This window comes from Bos taurus, chromosome 9, assembly GCF_002263795.3.
Source record: "Bos taurus isolate L1 Dominette 01449 registration number 42190680 breed Hereford chromosome 9, ARS-UCD2.0, whole genome shotgun sequence".
In the NCBI taxonomy this organism is placed as follows: domain Eukaryota; kingdom Metazoa; phylum Chordata; class Mammalia; order Artiodactyla; family Bovidae; genus Bos; species Bos taurus.
In genome coordinates this window covers 43,755,497-43,779,415 of record NC_037336.1, presented here as the reverse complement: position 1 = coordinate 43,779,415, position 23,919 = coordinate 43,755,497, and the positions used below count along the sequence as shown (strand labels likewise).

The 23,919-nt window shown below is 38.3% G+C and overlaps 1 protein-coding gene across 11 annotated transcripts in view; it reads right to left on the bottom strand.

Annotated features, from left to right (window-relative positions):
* ATG5 (autophagy related 5) overlaps positions 1-23,919 on the bottom strand; it is a 152,827-nt gene that overhangs the window by 28,145 nt on the left and 100,763 nt on the right. For 2 of the 11 annotated variants that reach the window (XM_024996700.2, XM_024996702.2), the window contains one exon: positions 9,258-11,496. The exons of 8 other annotated variants lie outside the window; for them this stretch is intronic. In XM_024996700.2, the coding sequence (XP_024852468.1) occupies positions 11,360-11,496 (137 nt within the window). In that variant the 3' untranslated portion in view covers positions 9,258-11,359. 11 annotated transcript variants of the gene reach the window in all.

The following is a 23,919-nucleotide window of genomic DNA, read 5'->3' as shown; positions in this document are numbered from 1 at the left end:
GGTGCATTACAGTTGGATCATGAAGAAAAGGAAGAGCATTAGGGAAAAAATCTTGAAAAGCCTGTATATGGTTAGGATTTTGGAGTCCCCTAAAGATAACAGGAAGTCATTTCAAGATCTCAAGCAGAGGAGAAAATGGACCTAAAATGCTTCTGTACCAATGTCAATGTCAGGGGAAGGGGGTGTCCCCACAACACCAATAAGCACTTTTCTGGATACCAGCAGAGTGTCCTACAATTCAACTCAATTCTGACAGCATCTGCCCAGAGGCGGCATCATCTTCCACAGCTTCGGGGGTTAGTTCCCCAAGACTGCTTTCCTCCCCCCTGCCACACTTCAGGCACCAACTCCAAGCCCAGGTTGCTGCCTGGTTTCTGGACAACCAGCAGTACATCAGGGGGTCTCATGACTCCCTCTTCTTTTAATTCACTGCAACAGCTTACAAAATTCAAAAGAATAATATTTTGTTTTCTACATTACCAGTTTATTATAAAACAATATAACTAAGGAACAGTCAAATAAAAGAGATACATGGGGCAAGCTATGTGGGAAGGGATGCCATTCTCCCCAAATGTCCATGAATTCACCCACCAGGAAGCTCTCAGAAGCTTTTGGTTTTTTATGAAGTCTTCATTAACTACACATAATTGATTAAGTCACTGACCAATGGTGACTGATTCAATCTCCAGCCTCTCTTCCCCTCCCTGGAGGTCAAGGCCAGGTAAGATTAAGAGTTTCAAACCTCTAATCACATGACTAGTTCTCCCGGCAACCAACCCCAATCCTTGGAAGTGGTTCAAACATCAACCATAACATGAGGAAAGATATCTTGATTGTGCTCCTCACTAGGAAATTCTCAGTTTTAGGAGATCTGGGCTGGAAAGGGGACAAAGACCAAGTATATAGTTCTTATTATAAACCACAGTATCACAGGACCTGAGCTGACGCTTTAAATGATCTTTCTGGCTGCCAGATGGAGAGAGGAATTGCAGAGGCTACAGTGGATGCGGGAACTTTATTTCTGAGGTTACCATGATAGTCAAAGAGCTGTTAGTAACTCAGTCATTGCAGTCTTTCTCTCACTGGTCTCCTAGACTCAGTTCAGTTCAGTCGCTCAGTCGAGTCCGACTCTTTGCGACCCCATGAATTGCAGCACGCCAGGCTTCCCTGTCCATCACCAACTCCTGGAGTTCACTCCAGGAGACTCACGTCCATCGAGTCAGTGATGCCATCCAGCCATCTCATCCTCGGTCGTCCCCTTCTCTTCCTGCCCCCAATCCCTCCCAGCATCAGAGTCTTTTCCAATGAGTCAACTCTTCGCATGAGGTGGCCAAAGTACTGGAGTTTCAGCTTTAGCATCATTCCTTCCAAAGAAATCCCAGGGCTGATATCCTAGACTAAGACTGTACTAAACATCTACAAGATGGTTGATCTGAGTCGTCATCTCAAAAGGCTGCTTTACACATACGATCTAACTGCTAATGATACTTAGTGGTTCTTAGTGCACACCAAACAAAATCTCATTTCCTCAGCCAGGTGCTGAGGGCTCTCTATCATCTTTCCAGAATAGATCTTTTCTGTTTTATCTTTCCCTCTCCCCTGCAAGTGATTAAGCCCTGGGCTTTTATTCATATGGCTCTATCTGGCTGTGACTCACTTTCTTCCCTTCCTTCATTCCCCAATTGCTTGAAGACAGAATTTCCCTTTCTTCAAGCTCCAGCTCAAAAGCCTTCAATGAGACTTTTCCTAACTTACTCAGAAGCTGTAGAAACTTATACATTCAATAAATATTTAATAAGGCCCTGCCATGTGTCAAAGGTATGACTCTGACATAAAGTTGGTTCCAGTTGATACTTTCACGTGTTGTCAGTATCACTGGTAACTTTCTCTGTTACACTCAAATGTTAGTATCATTATGGTACATCAGAGACACCAGGATAAGCTAACATTTCGTATTATACGATACTTAATTTCAAAACCATGACAAAAAGAGCGATAGAAATATGGGCACTAAGATGACCAAACTCTTCAGGGAGGCGTGGTTGAGACTGCCTAGCCAGAGAAAGGCCAGTAGTCAGGGCATGGCATTTCTCCCTAGGCCTGCACGCAACAGCTCAAATACAGGTTATAGAGGTATGACCTGTTAGAGGTATGAGGATGAACAGAAGAATGTCCCTGCCCTCACGGAACTTACATTCTGTTGTGCAACCAAAAGTAAGCCAAGGCACCTGCAGTAAGTGGGTGAGAGTGTGGACTAGGCCCATTCTGCCTGGTTTTAAATACTGGCTCGACCACCCACCTCAGGATGCTAGTAGAGAAACTTAATTGTCCTGTGCCTCAGTTTCCCTGTGGGGATAGTATCAGTAACTACCTCATATAGCTCTAAAATGAAATGAGTTAACACTTGAAAGCACTTAGAATAGGGCCTGGCAGCCTTCAGAATGGGAGAAAATAATAGCAAATGAAGCAACTGACAAACAACTAATCTCAAAAATATACAAGCAACTCCTACAGCTCAACTCCAGAAAAATAAATGACCCAATCAAAAAATGGGCCAAAGAACTAAATAGACATTTATCCAAAGATGACATACAGATGGCTAACAAACACATGAAAAGATGCTCAACATCACTCATTATCAGAGAAATGCAAATCAAAACCACTATGAGGTACCATTTCACACCAGTCAGAATGGCTGCGATCCAAAAGTCTACAAGCAATAAATGCTGGAGAGGGTGTGGAGAAAAGGGAACCCTCTTACACTGTTGGTGGGAATGCAAACTAGTACAGCCACTATGGAGAACAGTGTGGAGATTCCTTAAAAAACTGGAAATAGAACTGCCTTATGATCCAGCAATCCCACTGCTGGGCATACACACTGAGGAAACCAGAAGGGAAAGAGACACGTGTACCCCAATGTTCATCGCAGCACTGTTTATAATAGCCAGGACATGGAAGCAACCTAGATGCCCATCAGCAGATGAATGGATAAGAAAGCTGTGGTACATATACACAATGGAGTATTACTCAGCCATTAAAAAGAATACATTTGAATCAGTTCTAATGAGGTGGATGAAACTGGAACCTATTATACAGAGTGAAGTAAGCCAGAAGGAAAAACACCAATACAGTATACTAACGCATATATATGGAATTTAGAAAGATGATAACAATAACCCTGTGTACGAGACAGCAAAAGAGACACTGATGTATAGATCAGTCTTATGGACTCTGTGGGAGAGGGAGAGGGTGGGGAGATTTGGGAGAGTGACATTGAAACATGTATAATATCATGTATGAAACGAGTCACCAGTCCAGGTTTGATGCATGATACTGGATGCTTGGGGCTGGTGCACTTGGACGACCCAGAGGGAGGGTATGGGGAGGGAGGAGGGAGGAGGGTTCATGATGGGGAACACAGGTATATCTGTGGCGGATTCATTTCGATATTTGGCAAAACTAATACAATATTGTAAAGTTTAAAAAGAAAAAAAAAAAAAAGAATAGTGCCTGGGACACTGTAATAAATACTCAAAAACTGTTAGCTAGATAGCCATGTACAGCAGGGAGTCCCCAGAGGGAGAATGATCTTGGCATATTTAAAGGAAATGGTGGGGAAGAAGATCAGTGCAGAAATAATAAAGTAGTGGAGGCAGAGAGTGATAAGGCCAGAAGCAGGGACCAGATTAAGCAGAGCTTGGTAAATTCAGACCTATTTTGATGGGCTAGAAAGACAGTGGAATGTTTTGATCAAAGGACTGCCATGATGTCACATGCTTTAATGAGAGACCAGAGGAGAGGCTACAGTTAAGTAGTCCAGTGAGACAATGGTTGCTTAGACCTAGGTAGAAACAGTGGAAGTGGTAAAATATACATATATATATTCTGGGCGTATTTTAAGGTAGAATCATTATGACTTGTTGATAGACTTAGGGATGTGAAGAAAGGAATTAAAGATTACTAGGTTAGGAGTAAAAGATACTAGGCTTTGGGGCTGAGTAGCACTTACTAAGATGGGAAAGAGTGAGAGAGGTACAGGTATGAACAGAAAATCAAGAGTTCTATTTTGAATAAACTTTGAACTAGTAGACATCTAAGACAGATGACAAGTAGGTAGCTGGGTGTAAGTCTGGTACTCAGGAAAAGTTAAGACTGGAGAAAAACACACCATGTTAAAAGCCATAAGATGAGCTCACACACTGAGTGTAGCTAGAGGAGAGGACATCAAAGCCTGAGGCCTGGAGCAACTGCAACATTTAGGAGTGAAGAAAAGAATCAAGAAAGAAAACCAAGAAAGGGGCTGAGGGAGAAGGGAAACCAGGAGGGTGTGGTGTCCAGTGAAGAAAGTGTTTCAAGAATTAAGGTGTGATCAACTGTCAAATGCTTCTGAGAGGTCAAGCAAGATACCATCTAGTTCACTCAAAGTAAATCATTTTCTCGGCTCCATTTCCCCATAGTGGTTTGTTTGTACTTTTCTCATTGCAATATCCAACTGTCTTGTTATAGTTACTCGTCTTCTCTCCTCTTACAGAGCCTCCTTAAGGTCAGAGACCACGTCTTCTTCCCCTCAAAACACCCACTATCCTACTCAATAAATTTTTGAATAAACAAATCATGTAGGATTCTATAAAATCTGGGAGCATATGCCTAGCACACAGTTAGCAATCAGAGTTGGCTTTACTAAGATATCCGAAATGCTCTAAGACTAATGTATGGGCTTTGTTCTGCCTAGAAAATGAAGAGGTCTGCAATGCATCTGAGTTGATCTATGGCCAACTATAGAAGGAAAAGAGGGCATCAGAGGATGAGATGGCTGGATGGCATCACCAATGCAATGGACATGAACTTGGGTGAACTTTAGGAGATAGTGAGGGACAGAGAGGCCTAGCGTGCTGCAGTCCATGGGGATCACAAGAGAGCTGGACACAACTGGGCGACTGAACACAAAGATCACAACCTATCTGGCATTTCTACTTTTTTACTTGAATGCATGGTACTATCCAAAAGGGACTTAACGTTTACCTGATTTGCTTAAATATATTCCTCCCCAAGCCCCAAGCTGGCTAGACCTCATCTGAAGTTGGCTCCAGTTGATGCCTTCACAGTATCAGCATCGTCGGTAACTTTCTTTGTCACACTTGAATGTCCGCATCACTACGGTATATTAGAATCATCAGGAAAAGCTGACACTTTGTGTGTGTGCTTAGTTGCTCAGTCATATCCAACTCTTTGCGACCCCATGAAGTCTAGCCTGCCAGGCTCCTCTGTCCCATGGGCGTTCTCCAGGCAAGAACACTAGAGAGGGTTGCCATGCCCTCTTCTAGGGGATCTTCCCAACCCAGGGATCGAACCCAGGTCTCCCGCACTGCAGGCAGATTCTTTACTATCTGAGCCACCAGGGATTACATGATAACTTCAAAACCATGACAGAAGGAGCTAGGAATTAATGAATTTTTAAGGAAGGCATGGTTGAGATGGCCTACCCAGAAAAAGTAGTCAGGGCATGATATTTTTCTTTAGGCCTGCACACAACAGATCAGACACAAGTCACAAGTTACTGAGTTACTGTCTCTGTAAAAGAAAGCTAAAATCCAACAGTTGTGAGTAACAAGAATATCAATACCCAAATTACGGATTTAAGCTTTCAGCAACATAACTTACCTGGAAAATGTGCACTAGACAATGCACGAAACCACTCGGCACTTCCCAACAGGTAAGGTAAGCCCTAGAGATGAGGAATGCTTGCCACAGGTGCCAGTGCCACAGAGCACCACCGCCCACAAGGCTGGCCTCTCCACTTCTAGCTCTAGTGATTATCTTCCTATGTTAAGTTGCTTCAGTCGTGTCTGACTCTGTGCAACCCCATAGACGGCAGCCCACCAGGCTCCGCCATCTCTGGGATCCTCCAGGCAAGAACACTGGAGTGGGTTGCCATTTCCTCCTCCAATGCATGAAAGTGAAAAGTGAAAGTGAAGTCGCTCAGTTGTGTCCAACTCCTAGCAACCCCTGGACTGCAGCCTACCAGGCTCCTCTGTCCATGGGATTTGCCAGGCAAGAGTACTGGAGTGGGGTGCCATTGCCTTCTCCAGATTATCTTCCTAGAATGCTGCATTTCAGCTCCACAGCTCTTCTGGCTACCTTCAAGGGGCCTCCCAGAGAGCAATTATTCACCCTTGATTCCTGCTTACTCTCATACCTAAACGTTTACCATTTGCCTAGTTTTTATATTTGGATGGAAATCTTGTAAAGAGAGCTTCTGGTTCCCAGCCCTTTCACTAAATCTTACTCTGAATGTGCTGTCAAATTATGGCACTGCTGAGCACCCAGACTGTCCGCCCGGTATTACCATGACAAATTCTAACCTATTGCATTTCTTGCACATAGCTTGGCATGTATTACTCATTACACACTCGGTGAATACATTTCAAGGAGGAAGCTGACAAAAATGGAACACAGCTAAAGGATGGAATGAACAGGCTCAAGATATTTTGTTTGGAGTCAAAAGCTAAGAGCTACTTTCAAACAGAGTGTCAGAAGAGCAGGGATAAGCCTTATGCTCTAAACTCTAGGTTATCAGTATCTAACAATTTAATGTAGCATTTCCCAAACTAGAGTTCAATGTAATACGGTAGTAGGGGGAAGGGCTTCCCTGGTGGCTCAGCGGCAAAGAATCTACTTGCTAATACAGGAGATGTGGGTTCAATCCCTGGGTTGGGAGCATTCCCTGGAGTAGGAAATGACAACCCACTCCACTCTTCTGGCCTGGAAAATCCCATGGACAGAGAAGCCTAGCAGGTTACAGTCCATGGGGTTGCAAAGAGTCGAACATGACTTAGCTACTAAGCAACAACAAAACTAGGGGAAAAATCCCTATAATTAAGAAAATTTCAGAAATGCTCGATCAGATAGGTCTCTTAACTTTAGAACTTCTCAAAGCTTAATGTATCAATATGCTTTGGGATCTAAAGGGGAGGTATACTACACAGCCTTTTCCAAACTTTTATTCAACAAGTATGGAGTACAGTCCACTAAGTTCCAGGCACAGTAGTAGGTCCTAGAAAACAATCCTGAGCCAAACAGATCCACTCTCTGCTCTTATGGAGTCTGCTCAGTGTGAGGAACAAACACTACACAAATACTGACTGTAAACCACAGTAAACGTTACAAAGTATTCATCAGTATTTTCTAATACATGAAGAAGACACCTCTTCTACTTGAACACCAAATATTTCTCTTAAAGCTTTTCCATAAACATGGTTCCAAGAGTCTAGCTCAGTGTGAAGAACCCTGCTCACAGATCTAACACATTTCCCTTGCTAAAAATGTATTACATTTTCAGAAGTAAGGTCTATCGGCAAAAGCAAGACACAAACCACTCATTTATGAAAAGGCCAGAATTAATAAATACCTCCAGATGCTTGATGAGAATAGCTCCAACTTTAGGGGCTGCTTAAATTAGAGTGATGTTGAAACAGAAGATCTGTGCTGTGGTCTACACTAAGACTAAAATGAATGTGGACTGACGCAAGGATCTGATCCACAGTGGTTCCTACTGAAAGTCGCCAATTTGAGTAAGCAAGTCTTCACCAGTACTGCAAACCTGCACCCACTGCACTTTGTATACTGATTTCTAAACAACAAGGTCCTTTCTATTTTTACAGCTGGTATTTTTAACAGGAAAATATAACACCAATTTTAAAGTATCATTAAATAATCCTGTTAGTTTTTTTTATTTTTTATACATAGCTGCAAAGCACTAAGTATGTGCAAGACACTCCACTAACAATCATGGAAAACAAAGAGGAAAAAGCCTGGTTGTGCTTTATTTACTCTCCTGACGTGGGGGTGGAGAAGCTATAGAGGGAAAGCCAAATTCATCACTTTCAGAAGAATCAACTGGTATGTCAAAAACATGCTGACATTTTTAAATCTTCAAATTTATCTTTATCTCATTGGTGATCATTCCAAGATCACCATCATTGATGGTAAACAAGAATAGTTAAGTGTTTAAAATGTTTAATACTTAATGAAACACCTCAAGGACCTAAAAACAGAGTCCCTTTTCACTCTATGCTTCCTATGCTGAGACTACCAGATTCCAAGTAGTGTTACATTTGCCACAATGAGTGTGGAGAATCAAATCTGTAATTCACACAAGAGAATGTAAAGGATTCTTTCGTCAAATAAATCTATCTGGTAAATGAATTTTTATTACAAAAGTATCATTTCATCCCAAATTACTTGAAAAGCAGCATAACCCCCTTCTCTCCAACAGCCATGCAGGTTAATTTTTAATACTTCCAGACCAAGAGACAATTATATTTAAGAAAATACTTGAGTGGATGATGGAACTCAAGAGATAGGTAAGTATTTTGACTGATTCCACTCCAGTGACTGACCATGCACTGAATGGACTATAAATGCTGTTATACTTGGTTTTTTCCCTAACAAACCCCAAGGTGCTATACTTCTATTCAACTGCGTTGGCACATCTAAAAGGAAGGTCAACTTACCTCAGACCTAAATATCAACAGTACGGTAAGTAAAACATGAGAACATCACTCTTTGGCATGACCCATGTAAACCACATTTCTGAAAATTGAAAGAAAATAAAATATCATACCTTATATAGCCTATAATATATAAAGATATCCTAGAAAGATAATCATTAAACGTTAATGTCACTCAATATCAAATCTTGTACACTGTTTTCTTAGCAAACCATCAGTTTCCACCTGTTTTCCAGTGAATGGGGAGATGAACGTGTAACAGGAATAGTTCACTCCTGGGTTCACGTCAGACTGACTGGAATTATGTTCTAAACATCACCATTCTATAAAGACTGATAGATCAGTTTTAACTATACGCAGGCTATTTTGGGTCTCCAGATACATAAAAGTCCTTATCAATCCACTCTATCCATGAACCTGGATCATCCAACTTAAAAGCAACACTATGAAGGATGAAATCATTTTTTTAGGCTGAATTTAGTCCTTCCTAGTTAAACAATGACAGTGACTTAAGAACATATTTTCATTTTCTTAGGATGCTCAGTACCAAGGATGAGTTAAACAAGTATATTGAGATTTGTGCCCCTCTTCAGTTTTCGATCATATGTTCTCCTTTATGCCTATCTTTTATTTAAGAAACTTTTATAACAGGAACAAGGAAAAGGAAACTATGATGATTCCCTCAACAGGTAATTTGATTTATATAAATTCCATTTCCAACTTCTAGAAATAAAGACAGACACAAAATTAATTGAATTTTTTAATAAACCATAAAATTTAAATATTCAAATAAAAAGAAACAAAAATAGATATTTAAGCCCAGCACTAATTTCTGTTTTTATTCTTTCTCTGGGTATCATGGAGGCTTGACTTACCTGGGACTACAGTAGAGTAATACAGTTATGATGCTGGTGTAATGATGAACAAGTAAGTAAAAAAAAATGAGAAAAGAATGGTAAAATTTACTTTCAGATCTGGAAGTAAAGATCAGTAGCTCACTTGAACCCCCTGCAGAGACCTTACATGGGTCTTGTCTGTGGAAAACTACTATGGCTTACTGCTTGCTCTTACCACACTTATCTTCATCACAGCTTAGCACTCCTGGCATTTTGATCCTTTTGCTCACTGAAGCCCACATCAGTCTGTCAAAACATCAAGGGGGAAAATCCCCAAACTGAATAGATGAATAAACACTTTTAATGTGAACAATCATATTCAGACCAACTTCTTTTGAAAAAAATACAAGTCAGTGGGTTTTTTTTTAATCCTTAAGTAACTCAAATATTACTATTTTTTCTGCCTTACTAAAATGGCACTTTTCATTTTATTGACATTAGCCAATTATTTGCTACTCGCTTATATTTTTCTCTGATCACCTATGCTACCCTATGTTTTTCTTTTTGATTGAGATCTATACTTTCCATTCCAGAATATTTGATCTTTGACTAACTTTGTCTCATTCTGTGAATGTCTGCTACTGATTAGTGAAAAAATATCACAAAAGGAAAAAGGAAGCAGTGAGCACTAGCAGGATCTCACGTCAACATTTGTATTATTTTTTTTAATGAGAAAATATTTATTTTTATTTTGGAATCTAAAACCATTATTGTATGATACTGCCTTTTAGAATACTTAGGTTGACATTCAATATGAACGGCAAGTTAGCTCACAAGAAACAAAGTGTAATGCACAAGTTATGTTCAGCTGGTAGAAACCCAGCAGCATGGTAATAAAGTGCAGCAAAAATTTCCTTATTTGAGTAACAACTCCAGTAACCTCTGAATATTTTTGGTAACATTAAGGAAAAGCTACTGCAGTCTGGAGACTAGGTAATCTTCATACTTCAAAGACAGGCTACCAGGGACCACAGTGAAATATTAGACCTGAGGTCAATGAAAAACACTAATTTGAAAAGGAATAGGTTTTCCCCCCAAAATGCAAAATTATACAGATGCTTAAGATACTATGATTTGACAGATTTACAATGATAAAACAGCAATGATAAATGGTAACATTATTTCAGTACTTTTAGTGTAAAGAACACAGATTTAAAAATTGGCAGCAAGAAATTCTGACAGCTCCTGAGACAAGTTATCCTATGCCCAATACCCATTTCATGCCAATGATGACCAGTCTGAAGGGTAACACACAGAATAAAAACAGTGATCTACTGTAGGTGAGTGAGAAAGTACTGGAAAAGTGACAAAATTGTATGTTATTAAATGACAAAACATATTTTGAGGCTTTATTTAAAAATCTCTCACTGTTCATTATCAAAGTTACAAGATTGCATACCAGTAGACAGACTGTAAACATAGGAAATTTTCATTAAGGAAAGATGGGTTTACTGTAATTTGATCTTTTACAAAAAATTACTGAAAGTTATTGATAACAGAATTTCTCTTTTACTTTCTTAAGTCTAATTCTCTTGAAAATTAAACCAATGTTTCCACTCCCTCGAGCTAAAGTTCAACCATGGTCACCTTAGGAAATACCCTTGTTTATTTGTTAATCAGAAATACAAATTGAGTGGCACATATTTCCATTTTCTTCTTAGGCCGAAGGTTTCGGCTTCATTATATTTTACAAGAAAACAGAAGACTTGCAGTGGTCCTGTAAAGTCTTTCATGTCGCAGCTGAGGTTTAATGACGGCAGTGGAGTAAAGCAGTGGTGATGCAAAGTAAGACCAGCCCTAGTGCCCTTATCTGACATGGAATCTTTTTCCTGTTTGGCTTGCAGCAGTGTTTCTGGTCAGGGTGCCTCCACCAAACCTGATTGAAGCAGAAGGGTGACATGCTCTGGTAAATCCTATTTAAGGGCGATTCCATTCAGGAAAATGGTTGATCCTTCAATCTGTTGGTTGCGGGATGATGCTAATATGAAGAAAATTATCCGGGTAGCTCAGATGTTCACTCAGCCACTGCAAAGGTGTTTCCAACATTGGTTCAATTCCATGAATCATTACTTGGTTCTTTTTTTCCCCATCTATTCCAAGAAAGAAATCCAACAATAATCGATGAGTCAAAACAGTTGGAAGAAAAGAATAATCTGCTGCCTTTGAGAATCCTCAGTGAATCAAATGGATTTTACTGCTTTAACAGGTTAAACCTGGTCTGTTTCCTGAGCAGGAAATGTGGACATGGAGAAAGTTCAAATGTTGCAATATGTATCACCCAAAACAGAAACCTGAGGGTTACAATGAATTCTGATAAAAATTCTGTTGCTATATGTGAAAGTATTCATTCTTTCTTAATTACTGTGCTTACCTAAGATTGACGTTAATGAAACCATAGTGGAGAAAACAGCCCATTGTACCCACTGATCAAAATTTATTTTAGTTATACATAAAAAACTGTACTAATTAAAAATGACAGGTATATGAAGTAGGTCAACACATATTTAAAACATACAAAACAGAAATGTGTCTAGAAGTCATCAAAAATAAGATCAGGTTTTTTTTTAATATCAGTGTTGAAGATGTTTAATGAAACAGTTGGGAGTTGTAAGTTAATTTTCAGTAAAGCTGTTCAAATATGCATGAGAAAATTTTAGAGACACTATTAGAAGGGTTAAAATTTTAATGAAAAGGAACTAGGAGTCTGACTCAGGGATTTCTGTTTCAGAATCATGAACTCTGATTGATTTTTGTTGATGTCCATTCATTAATTAAAAGGTTGCTGCAATTCACACTTTTTTCCTAAGTTCAAATTTTGTTAAAAATTGAAGATTAGCTTTGTGTCTTTTATGATTTTGGTATAAATCACTGACAGTCTTTAAAGAAAACGAAGCATGCTTGGTTGCTACAGAAAAACACAGAAAGTAAAAAAAAAAACAAAAAACTTTTTTTTTTGGAAAAAACAAAATAAAACAAAACACAGAACCTTTAAGAAACTGTATCACTCCTTTAGCACAATTCTTGGTTTGTCTCTTAAGTCTCTTCAATCTGCAACATCTAAATCTCTCAGCTTCCTGGACACAGAAGACAACAAGGGAAACAGGGAATTGATGGAACTGTATGAGAGGGAAATACCCCATTTTTCCCCTTTCTTCTCTGTTCAAAATGACGTTTGCATCCCTAGCGCTCTAATGTCTAGGCAAAATGGGCTGGTGATGTATGGTGATAATGGTGTGGCTGGCACCTGAAACAAGAGACCCTTTTAAAGAAATATTTAAACTTCCTGCTAGAGGCAGCACAGTCCTGGGAGGTGACAGTCAACAGACTGACAATGAGAAGACAAAACCACCAGAGAATTGCTAAAAGAATGCTAAAAATAAAGTCCTAACAAACATACTATCAGCCCCAAAGATTTCCAAATAAATGTCTCCAGAAAATGTCATAGCTTAGAACAATTCTGGAAAAGGCTCAAAATACTACTAACCTAAAAAAAATGCTTTCATTGTTTTGATTTGTCCACCGAGCTCTGCTGCATCTATACATACTTCTTACACAGTTGTGATCACAGTATTAATACAATGATTGGTTTTCATAATGATGTGAATCATTTATAACCAAAAGATTAAGCTATACGCAGAATACTAAAGAAAGCACAGTATTAGTACTTTGAGAAGATTTTAAAATGTTGATACTCAAATCGGATAAACCCTCAGCTATCTGGAATGATTCATTCTTTGTAAGTTCTAGATTGCCAAGGTTTTACTGTATTAAATCTTTCTTAGAATATTTAAAAACATTTCCGGTGCAGTTCTCTTTATAGTCTTATTATATATTTCTTTGAAATATCTTAATATTCTCAGAATCTTCCTCCTACTTAGCAGTGAGTCAAAAAAATGAAAGAGCAGTGGTGTTAAGAGTAAAAGTTCTTTATCTATAAAGTTCTTCCTTAAGCAGTGTCACCTTCGGATAGTATGGAATAGAGCTGAATATCCAGAATACTGTGCCTGTACCAGTACGTAAATGTGCCAGCAAATACAATATGACGCACAGCATGTCTGAAAGGGAGAAGACTAACACACGGAAGAGGACACAGGGAGTCTAAGAACGGTACAGCAGGAGCTAGAGAACATAAGCACAATTCACTCTATAAAACAAACCCAACAAATCACATTATCAGAAGCCTGAAGAGGCAGCACTGATTCTCTGGTTTAAACTGAGACCACTTTTGATCTGGAACATAAAAGTATCACTAAACATGGACAACTAAGGAAGTGGTCCAGGACTGTCATATCCTTCAACACAACAGCTTAAGATTTTACATATGTAATTTGGACATCGCCTACTTTTGTCCAAATATTTCACCTGTGTATATTTATCTTTCTGGTTTTCTGACTTCCTCTGATAACATAACTGTCACGAGAAACATTAGAATGGGACAGTAGTGCGCTTGGAACTATGAAGTAAAGTTTCTCTCTTATGTATCACTGCAGGCTCGTGCCTAGCATGGTGCCTGACAATAAATGTCTTCAGGGCTTAGATCATTTTGCTGCTGGTTAAATACACTATCAGAAATAATGTTTTGAAAATAGTGTCTAGTGGTTACCACTGCTATGGAGAATAAGAGCTTGACTGAAAAAGACTGCTTTGGTTATTAAAACAACAAAAAAGTCAGAATGCTTCTGAATGAGCCAAGATGTACATATGCCATCACCAAAATTCATGTTACCATAAATAACAACAAGCACAACAGCATATTTTGGCAATATCAGAACTAGCAAAATGAAGCAGTAAAAAATTAGCAGATTCTTTTTCCCCTAACAGAAAGGAAACGCTTGATGATACTGCTACTAAAGTAAATCATGTTTTTGGTAAATATATCTTTGTGTTTCAAAATGGGAATCTAGAATTTAATACTTGGGAATAAAAAATATATCACTACAAAGTAAATGACTCAGGAGAAAAATGTTACTCCACATCTCACCCACTCAGATTTTTAAAAACGTTAGTCTGATGCTTTAAAGTAGGCAAACGTTTGACACAGTAATCAAGTGAACTCGTTCCATATGAAATTCTCTCATACAGGGCACTTTTGAGGGGTAACTTTTTATTTGGATGTAATTTCAAACTTAGAGAAAATTTGCAAGAACAGCACAAGGACTTTCTCTTCACCCAGAGTCATCAATTGCTTACATTTTGCCCCCTTTGCTTTATCATTTTATGTATATATAATTAATTTCTGAATCATTTGAGAGTAAATTAGAAACACTGAGTCCTTCACCTTTAATTATTTCAGTGTATACTTTCTAATAAAAATATCCTTTTATATAATCATAGCACAGTTATCAAAATTAAAATATTAACACTGACACTATACTATTAAGTAATCACTTCAGAAGTTATTAACGATCCTAATTATTTTTTCTCCAGTCTAGGATCCAGTACAGGAATCATTCATTGCATTTAATTTTCAGGTCTCCGTACTCTCCTTTAACTTGGACGGCTCTTGGCCTTTCTTTGCGCTTTCTAACCTTGACAATTTTGAAGACTACATGTCGTTATTCTATAGAATCTCCACACAGCAATTAAAAAAACTGTTAATTCATGTTGTAAATATAAGAACAGTCATTCATAAATACTTGGAGTTTGTGAATTAAGGAAAAGGACAAATAAATGTCAGAGACAAGCATTTTCTTTGGAGAGAATAGTAATTAAATTCACGTTAAGAGTTAGATGTTAAATCTAAAGAGATCATATATCTATAAAGAGACTATCACAATAAAATTTCATTTCTTATACTCATCTTACTTATAAGCCCAAGTATTCTAAGACTCAACTCCATAGGTCAGTCTGTAGACCACTGTTCTAAAACAGAGGACTGGTAACATGTCTTCCAGTTCTAGTACATGAGTCTTTTATGGCTAAAAAGCAAAATATTTCTTTTTGAGTTTAAATCAGCATAATACACTAGTTCTGAATTCTCAGGCAAATCACTCAACCTTCCGAGTCCCAGTTTCCTCCTCCTACAGTGTAGATAAAGAATTCTCATCTCTGGGGTTGCATAGAGGATCAAAGGGGATAGCCAAATAAAGCACTCAGCACAGGGCCTGGACACAGTAGGTATTCAATAAAGTGAGGGATATACCAAAAGGTATATACAAACTGTGGATTCAATTAAGTCACCGGCATGCAAAGGGCTGTGAGAATGTGGCCTTGTGTTAATATCCACTCTGCATTACTCAGCCTCATTATTATGCAGTGTGGCACAGATTTTATGAATGTGTTAAGGAAAAAAAGAAAGAGATGGCAACAACAAAAACCCAAAGACTCAATCATTATGCAAACAACAAAATGAAATTTTAAAAATTCCTTAAGCACTCTAAGCCCTCTGGATTAATCTAGTAGTGCTCTCTATGTGTTTATTCAGCAAAGCACAGCCTGGATAAATCAAATGAGCCCTACTGCACTATGGTAAAGTTACTTAATAAACTTCAGATATGGTTCTCAGTTTATTTTGAAGATGAAAAATTCAAGGAGGGAAAACAAAGAACCTTCGAAAATCTTTGCTACACAAGTTAAAGTACACCATTATTAGAGAACTTAAGAGTAGGTGATGAATCTGCCTTTTAAAGATTTCTGTTAGCAATGGCTCGGGCTTCCCAGGTGGCTCAGTGGTAAAGAATCTGCCTGCTAATGCAGGAGATTCAAGAGCCACGGGTTCAATCCCTGAGTCAGGAAGATCCCCTGGAGAAGGAAATGGCCACCCACTCCAGTATTCTTGCCTGGAAAACTCCGTGGACAAAGAAGCCTGGTGGGCTACAGTCCACGGGGTCACAGTCAGACACAACTGAGCATGCATGCAAAGCAAATCAGCAATGGCTCACAGCCTTCCCCACCCAATCTGGTTTTTAGCCATTACTTTTAAGCCAATTATCAACAAGGAATATGACCTAAATGTCTTTAAAAACAGGTTATGTGAGATTCTAGAAAGATGCATGAGTTTCACTCTTACTGTTAATATGTGTAACTAAATATGTGAAACTTCTGAATTTAAAGGAAGCTAGAGAAATGGATGATGTATCTTTTAAGGGAAAGTGCTTTTAATCAGAAAATTTCAGATTAGTAACTTGTTTTTTAGTTCACACTTATGAATATGGAGTAACAGAAATTTAAGACCAGAGATTGTAAACACTGTGTTTAGATCTGTGGCTTCACATATATATTTTATAGTTCAGCAGAAAATGCCTCAGTTTGCTAGCTTGGAAATGTGTGTGATGCTGAAAGGTAAAACTTCTGAAAAATACTTGATCATTCTGAAAAACAGAGATGAGCTTTTTAGCTGCCACTGTTCTGAACAATTTTGTTCTGTCTGACAAATTCTTTAACCTCTGATATGTTCATTAGTAAAACACCAACTAATTGAATCCATTGACATGAAAAACCACAGGCTGAAATCTGAAATGCATACATCATACTGAAGGATTCTGACTCAGCCTCAGCGGTAATAGTCAGTGAGGTCAGGTCAAAGAGGGTTAAACCAAGCCAGGATATAGCCAAAGGAATACATCAAACGCTGATTTTAAAAGGGCAATTAATCTTAGACAGAAATGCTTCCTGGGGAATGAGATCTCAATCTTAAGAGCACACTACATGATGTAGCAGTAAAAATGAACATATACAAGCTTACAGAGCTTTTATCCTATGATCACAAACAGAAGGAAAGTGCTGTTTATCAGAGAAATACAAACCCATTTAAAAATACTTACATTAACTTCTTCCGGATCTATACTCACTTAGTAGTACAGGTTTTAATGAACATATCACAGTTAATATAGATCACATATCTTTTTCCATGCATAAATTTATATATATGTTAATTATGTCTGTCCAAAATATTGCCAGAGCTTTGATTCTTAACATATTGTATAAGATTTTCAAAACATGTCTATGATAATTCTTTCATTGCCCTGCTTATAACCTTTATATTTTTGAGGAAGTAATAAAGCAAATTTAAACTTAACCCCCCCAAATCAGCTATTATTTAAAAAGAACACTGTATTAAGTGACTTTAAGATCATTTAAATAAACTGATTAAATGTCTCTTAATAAGATAAAAGTATGGTATAAGTTACAAACTTAAACTTGCTCATTTCAAACCCCCCCACCCCAAAACCAAAATACAACTTTGAAAATATAGCTCAAATGTTTTTGACTTGCTTTCATAAAAGGATCCAGTAATTCTAGTTGGGTGTAATAGGGCCTATTAATATATGTCAGGTATGAATTACAGAACAGTTCAGAACTAATTGTTTTATTTAAAATATAGGCAATAATCATGCTGTTTATGTATGGTCAGATTAAGGTCTCACAGGACTTGCTTTAACAAAGAGATGACTTGCTTTTAATCTCCTGTATGTGCTATTATTTTGTTAAAGAAATTCTGTTTTCTAGTGCTAAAGATGAAATTTTTTTTTTTTAATGGCAAATAGATATCATTTTATTTTTTTATTTTTTTAATTTTATTTTATTTTTAAACTTTACATAATTGTATTAGTTTTGCCAAATATCAAAATGAATCCATCACAGGTATACATGTGCTCCCCATCCTGAACCCTCCTCCCTCCTCCCTCCCCAAACTGTGCAAGTATCTGTTCCCACTTTTGAAAAAGTCAGGTTAATTCATTTAATGTCTCAGGATCTAGATAAAGGAAATCAGAAGCCTCTCCTGACAGGCCCAGTAATCCTATCTTTGCTAATTGAGAATAATGAAAATAAGCAATTAATTATTTCTTTGATTTTAGAAAAGACATATGTCAACGGACTGAGTCATTAACAGATTTTGTACTACCAAAATCAGTTCATGGTACATATTGGGACAAACCACAGACATGGAGGGAGAATGACACAACGAAGAACAGAGTCTGATTCAGTTTAGAATTTGCTGGCATGATGACGAATTCAAGAAAATTACCGAGGTTAAAATAAGTCTCATAAGTTTCTTCTGTCTAAAATTAAATACAGTACATCTTTGTTAATGAGGGCTATGTTTGTAGAACTTCTTGTATTACCACTGTGTGTGACACTGTATCATTTCTTTTATATCCCGAGAGAGAAAACAGTGAAGAGCAGGCAGTGTTAGGCGGAGACTGCAGTTCAGTGACCATTCCCACACGGCAGGCTCACGGTGCCTTAGTAAGGTTACAAATGGGCCTTCCACAGTTTACTTGTAATTCTTTCTTCACTCATTTAAAATCTGTTTTCATCCCAGTATCCTTTTGTACCTTCACACTGTCTGATTTAGAAAATCATTTAGCAGTAGGTTTTTCTTTTTAATGGTTCGTACTCTATAAAATAGAAAGAATTACTGAAACTCAAAAATGATTATTATTCTTACTTCTAAACCCTCATCCTGATGAAGTCTGAAGGTTTTCTGTTTGTGTGGCATGAACTGGCAAGTCTGAAATGCCACCTCTTTGGGCAGTCAATGTCACCATGCTGACAAAAGTGCCAATTTGAAGTTCAAACTTCAAACTGAAGGGTCTGCCTCAGATGAATACTGTGAGGCTTGGATGTTTCTTTTTTCTAATGGCTTTAGGTATGAAAAAAGTGATTACAAACAAAGAGTTAATTCACTTTATAAACAATCTAATCATATGCTACAGAGCTAAGGAGAAAGAACATGAATACACCATCTTTTCTTAATTTTATAGAAACTATTCTGTGGTTTCTCATAAAGCATGTCAAAAACAAAACACTGTAATTTTCAAGTTAGATGACCTAGATGGGGTATTGTGACACCCTAGCCTCAGTTGTTAAAATTATCTTCTAATGTCCTAAGCAAGCAAATAAAAGATCAATCTTAGTCACTTAGTTCATCAACGCTTTCTCCCACATCTCTGACCTCACTAAAAAATCTTCTGTACTTTTATAGGAGACAAGTACAAAAACAAAGCGAGTCTTTCAGCAAAATAAAGTAGGGACATTTTAAATCAGCATTTCAGAGTAGACATTACCCCTCAGCAGCCTGCCCCTGGGTGAAGGATTCTACTTCAGTGGTCATGTGGTATGTGTGGCCTGGTCCCTCCTTTGCAACAATTTCTGCTCATCTTTTAAGACCTGGCTCAGTCTTTATTATCCACTACAGAATGGATAAGATAATATTCCTAATATCCTTTGCATATCTCCATTCCTATACATATCACTTTCAGTCCACTCCAACTGGACTAGTTTCTTAAAAGCAGGGATGCTATCTTACACATCTGAGTAACGCCAGTGTCAGAAGACAATATGATGTGAAGAAATTGACTGATGAATACTGAAAGCTACAACATCAAAGTGAACCCAAAAGTTCAATGGAAGTTGGGAAGGGGCTCAAAGAGTAAATAAAATCCTGGGAAGCAGGGCAGAAATGGAAAAAGGCAAGCAGCAAGAAGACTGCACTTGCTGGTAAGAGCGATGCTGGGAACCTTAACTCATCTCCTATCAAATGTAAGCCTTTCTCTTAACATACACTCCAGTTGTACAATGTCAAATATAAATTCAGGCTCACAACAGTCCAACTGCTACAGAAGACTAAAATAGACAGCCAATAAGAATTTGCTGTATGACTCAAGAAGCTCAAACCAGGGCTCCATAACAACCTAGAGAGGTGGGAAGGGGAGGGAGGTGAGGGATGTTCAAGCGGGAGGGGACGTGGGTAAACCTATGACTGATTCATGTTGATGTCTGGTAGAAACCAATAGAACACTGTAAAACAATTATCCTTCAATCAAAAATAAATAAATAAAAATTTACAACAACAACAAAGCAAGAATGGACACTGTTTTATTTTCATAATCCTAACTTACTAGGTTTTTATGCATTACATTAGACAACTGGGAAATAAAATATATTTGGGCAAAGCCTGTAAGTTTTTTGTATTCTTAAAAGAATACAAGTTAGGATTTTTAGATTTAAAAAATATTTGGTTATATTGTTTCTAATGGACAAAGAAATACTTCACTTCAAGTCTGCTATAGAAGCTTAGGTTTCTAAGTCATTTTAACTATTGCTGACATCACAGAAAAAATTTACCTGAGTTCACCTTTGGTTATTTCCTGTTACCCTGGCTAACTTCTCAAGCCACTTGAGAAACAACAAAAAAAGAATCACATAAAGCAGCTCATCATTAATTATAAGAAAAAAGACCTAAAGTATGTCTTCATGAGTATTAGTACATTCTACCTTCATATGATGAAACAAGGCAAAATTCCTTCATGCATGAATCACCTGTCATAAGGAGCAATAGACAATGCTGCCACATAACTTTTATAAGCACTTTCTCTTTTAATCATGTGATGACAGCGAGTTCTTATCCACACACACCCAATCTTTCAGTCTTTCGCTTTCAACTTAAGTTGGGTGCAGGTGTTTCAAAATGCTTCTTGGCTGACAATATTACAGGTGCTAAACCAGACAGTAAACAGTTCTTTACTGAAAGAATGACTTGATGTTTTGAATACTTCCCATAGATCCTGAAACGACAGCTATTTTCCAAAGAGGTGACAAATGGAAGAGGCAAATAAGAGTTTTTTCAAAGATAAGATATTGGTGTGAGAAACACAGCCTCCTCCTGAAATGAAAGGTACCATCAAGAGGACCTCAAAAGTAGAGGTACTATTTATAGCATTTCAGTGAAGTGTGTGTATGGTCCCTGATTGACACAGCATGCAAGAGTTTGGGAAGAAGTCTGTCACACAAAGATATTCACCTAAGAGGCAAGTTTGTGGATTAAAGTTGTGAGTGTCTACCTTACTGCCCTCTCTTAAAAAAAAGGTGGGGGGGGGTCATCTTGTGTATTCCTTAAGAATGGATGGGTAGGTAGGGCAGGTTAGAAATTTAGGAGAGAATAGTGTTTAAATGAATAAAAAAGCCTCACAAATGTATGTGCCATTCTGGTGTGGGATGACAATAACTTGTCTGTGCTGTGATCTGGGTGTGGGAATGAAGAAAAAACACGAAGGTGTGTTCTGACAGAACATGTCGGCTCAAAGCATATGACTGCTTTTCATCTACATGCTGAATGTCACAGACATCATCTTCATATCCAACAAAAAGAATAGCCAGAATTATACACAGGAACACTACAATAACAACAGAAGCTCAAGTCCCTAAGATCATACCAGGGGTAAGAGAGAGTACGGGCCATGCATGCAGGCCAGATTAGGTACTAAACACAAACCAAAAAGAGTTAAGAGAGAGTAAAGATTTCAGAATGTTATTTTAAAGTATACAAAAAAGTGAAAAGGTGAAAATGAAAATAAATGGCAGCACAGTAAAGTGGAAAAACCAATGGACCAGGAGATGGAGACTTGACTTCCAAACCTAGTTCTACAATGAACCAGCTAAGAAACCTTGGACCAATCATCTAAAAAACTAGGAGAATGAACTAAAATAACTTTAAGTTCCAACATTTACACAATTCTTTAAAGATGTCAAATACAAAATTAACATCCAATCAATTTCTCCTGCTCTCCCTCCATTAAGTTTCTTCCGTCTTTCTATGGATTTGCTGATAACTGTGCTGTCCATTGTGCACCTTACAGTACAACAGTTTTCAGATCTTGAGTCTCATTGTGATGTTCTCACTCAATAGTCAAAGATCTTATAAAGAAATATATTTACATGACACAATGTTTTGGAAAGTAGACTGTCAAAAAAATTTAAGGGAAGTACAATAAGATAGCCATTTCAATACTAAGCTTTAGCTTAAATTTCATTTTTTCAACAATTTTAAATTTATTTATTTTTTTAATTGCAGAGAAGGCAATGGCACCCCACTCCAGTACTCTTGCCTGGAAAATCCCATGGACGGAGGAGTCTGGTAGGCTGCAGTCCATGGGGTCGCTAGAGTCGGACACGACTGAGCGACTTCACTTTCACTTTTCACTTTCACGCATTGGAGAAGGAAATGGCAACCCACTCCAGTGTTCTTTCCTGGAGAATCCCAGGGATGGGGGAGCCTGGTGAGCTGCTGTCTATGGGGTCGCACAGAGTCCGACACGACTGAAGTGACTTAGCATAGCATTTTTTAATTGAAGGATAATTGCTTTACAGAATTGTGTTGTTTCTGCCAAACATCAATTATGAGTCAGCCAGAGGTATACATATGTCCCCTCCCTCTTGAATCTCCTTCCCATCTCGCTCCCCATCCCATCCCTCTAGGTTGTTACAGAGTCCCGGTCTGAGTTCCCTGAGTCATACAGCAAACTCCCATTGGCTATCTAATTTACATATGGTAATGTAAGTCATCTGATCCCATCACTTCATGGCAAACAGATGGGGAAACAGTGGAAACAGTGTCAGATTTTATTTTGGGGGGCTCCAAAATCACTGTAGATAGTGACTGCAGCCATGAAATTAAAAGATGCTTACTCCTTGGAAGGAAAGTTATGACCAACCTAGACAGCATATTAAAAAGCAGAGACATTACTTTGGCAACAAAGGTCCATCTAGTCAAGGCTATGGTTTTTCCAGTGGTCATGTACAGATGTGAGAGTTGGACTACAAAGAAAGCTGAGCGCAGAATTGATGCTTTTGAACTGTGTTGGAGAAGACTCCTAAGAGTCCCTTGGACTGCAAGGAGATCCAACCAGTCCATCCTAAAGGAGATCAGTCCTGGGTGTTCATTGGAAAGACTGATGTTGAAGCCGAAACTCCAATACTTTGGCCACCTGATGTGAAAAGCTGACTCACTGGAAAAGACCCTGATGCTGGAAAGATTGAGGGCAGAGGACAGAGGATGAGATGGTTGGATGGCATCACCGACTCAATGGACATGGGTTTGAGTGAACTCTGGTAGTTGGTGATGGACAGGGAGGCCTGGCGTGCTGTGGTTCACGGGGTCGCAAAGAGTTGGACACGACTGAGCGACTGAACTGAACTGAACTGAATGTAAGTCTGCATGTTACTTTCTCCATACATCCCACCCTCTTCTTCCTCCCCCACCCCTGTGGCTATAAGTCTGTTCTCTATGTCTGTGTTTCCACTGCTGTCCTGCAAATAATTTCATCAGTACTATCTTTCTAGAATCCATATATATGACTAGTACATGATATGTGCTTTTCTCTTTCTGACTTCCTTCATTCTGTATAATAGGCTCTAGGTTCACCTACCACATCAGAACTGACTCAAATGCATTCCTTTTTATGGTTGAGTAATATTCCATTGTATCTATGTACCACAGCTTCTCTATCCACTCATCTGTCAATGGCCATCCAGGTTGCTTCCATGTTCTAGCTATCATAAATAGAGCTGCAATGAACACTGGGGTACATGTGTCTTTTTCAATCTTGATTTCCTCAGGGTATATGCCTAGTAGTGGGATTGCTAGGTCATCTGGTGGTTTTATTCCTAGTTTTTGAAAGAATTTCCATACTGTCTTCCATAGTGGCTATATGAATTTACATTCCCCCCAACAGTGCAAAACACTCCACACCCTCTCCAGCATTTATTGTTTGTAGACTTTTGGGGGATGG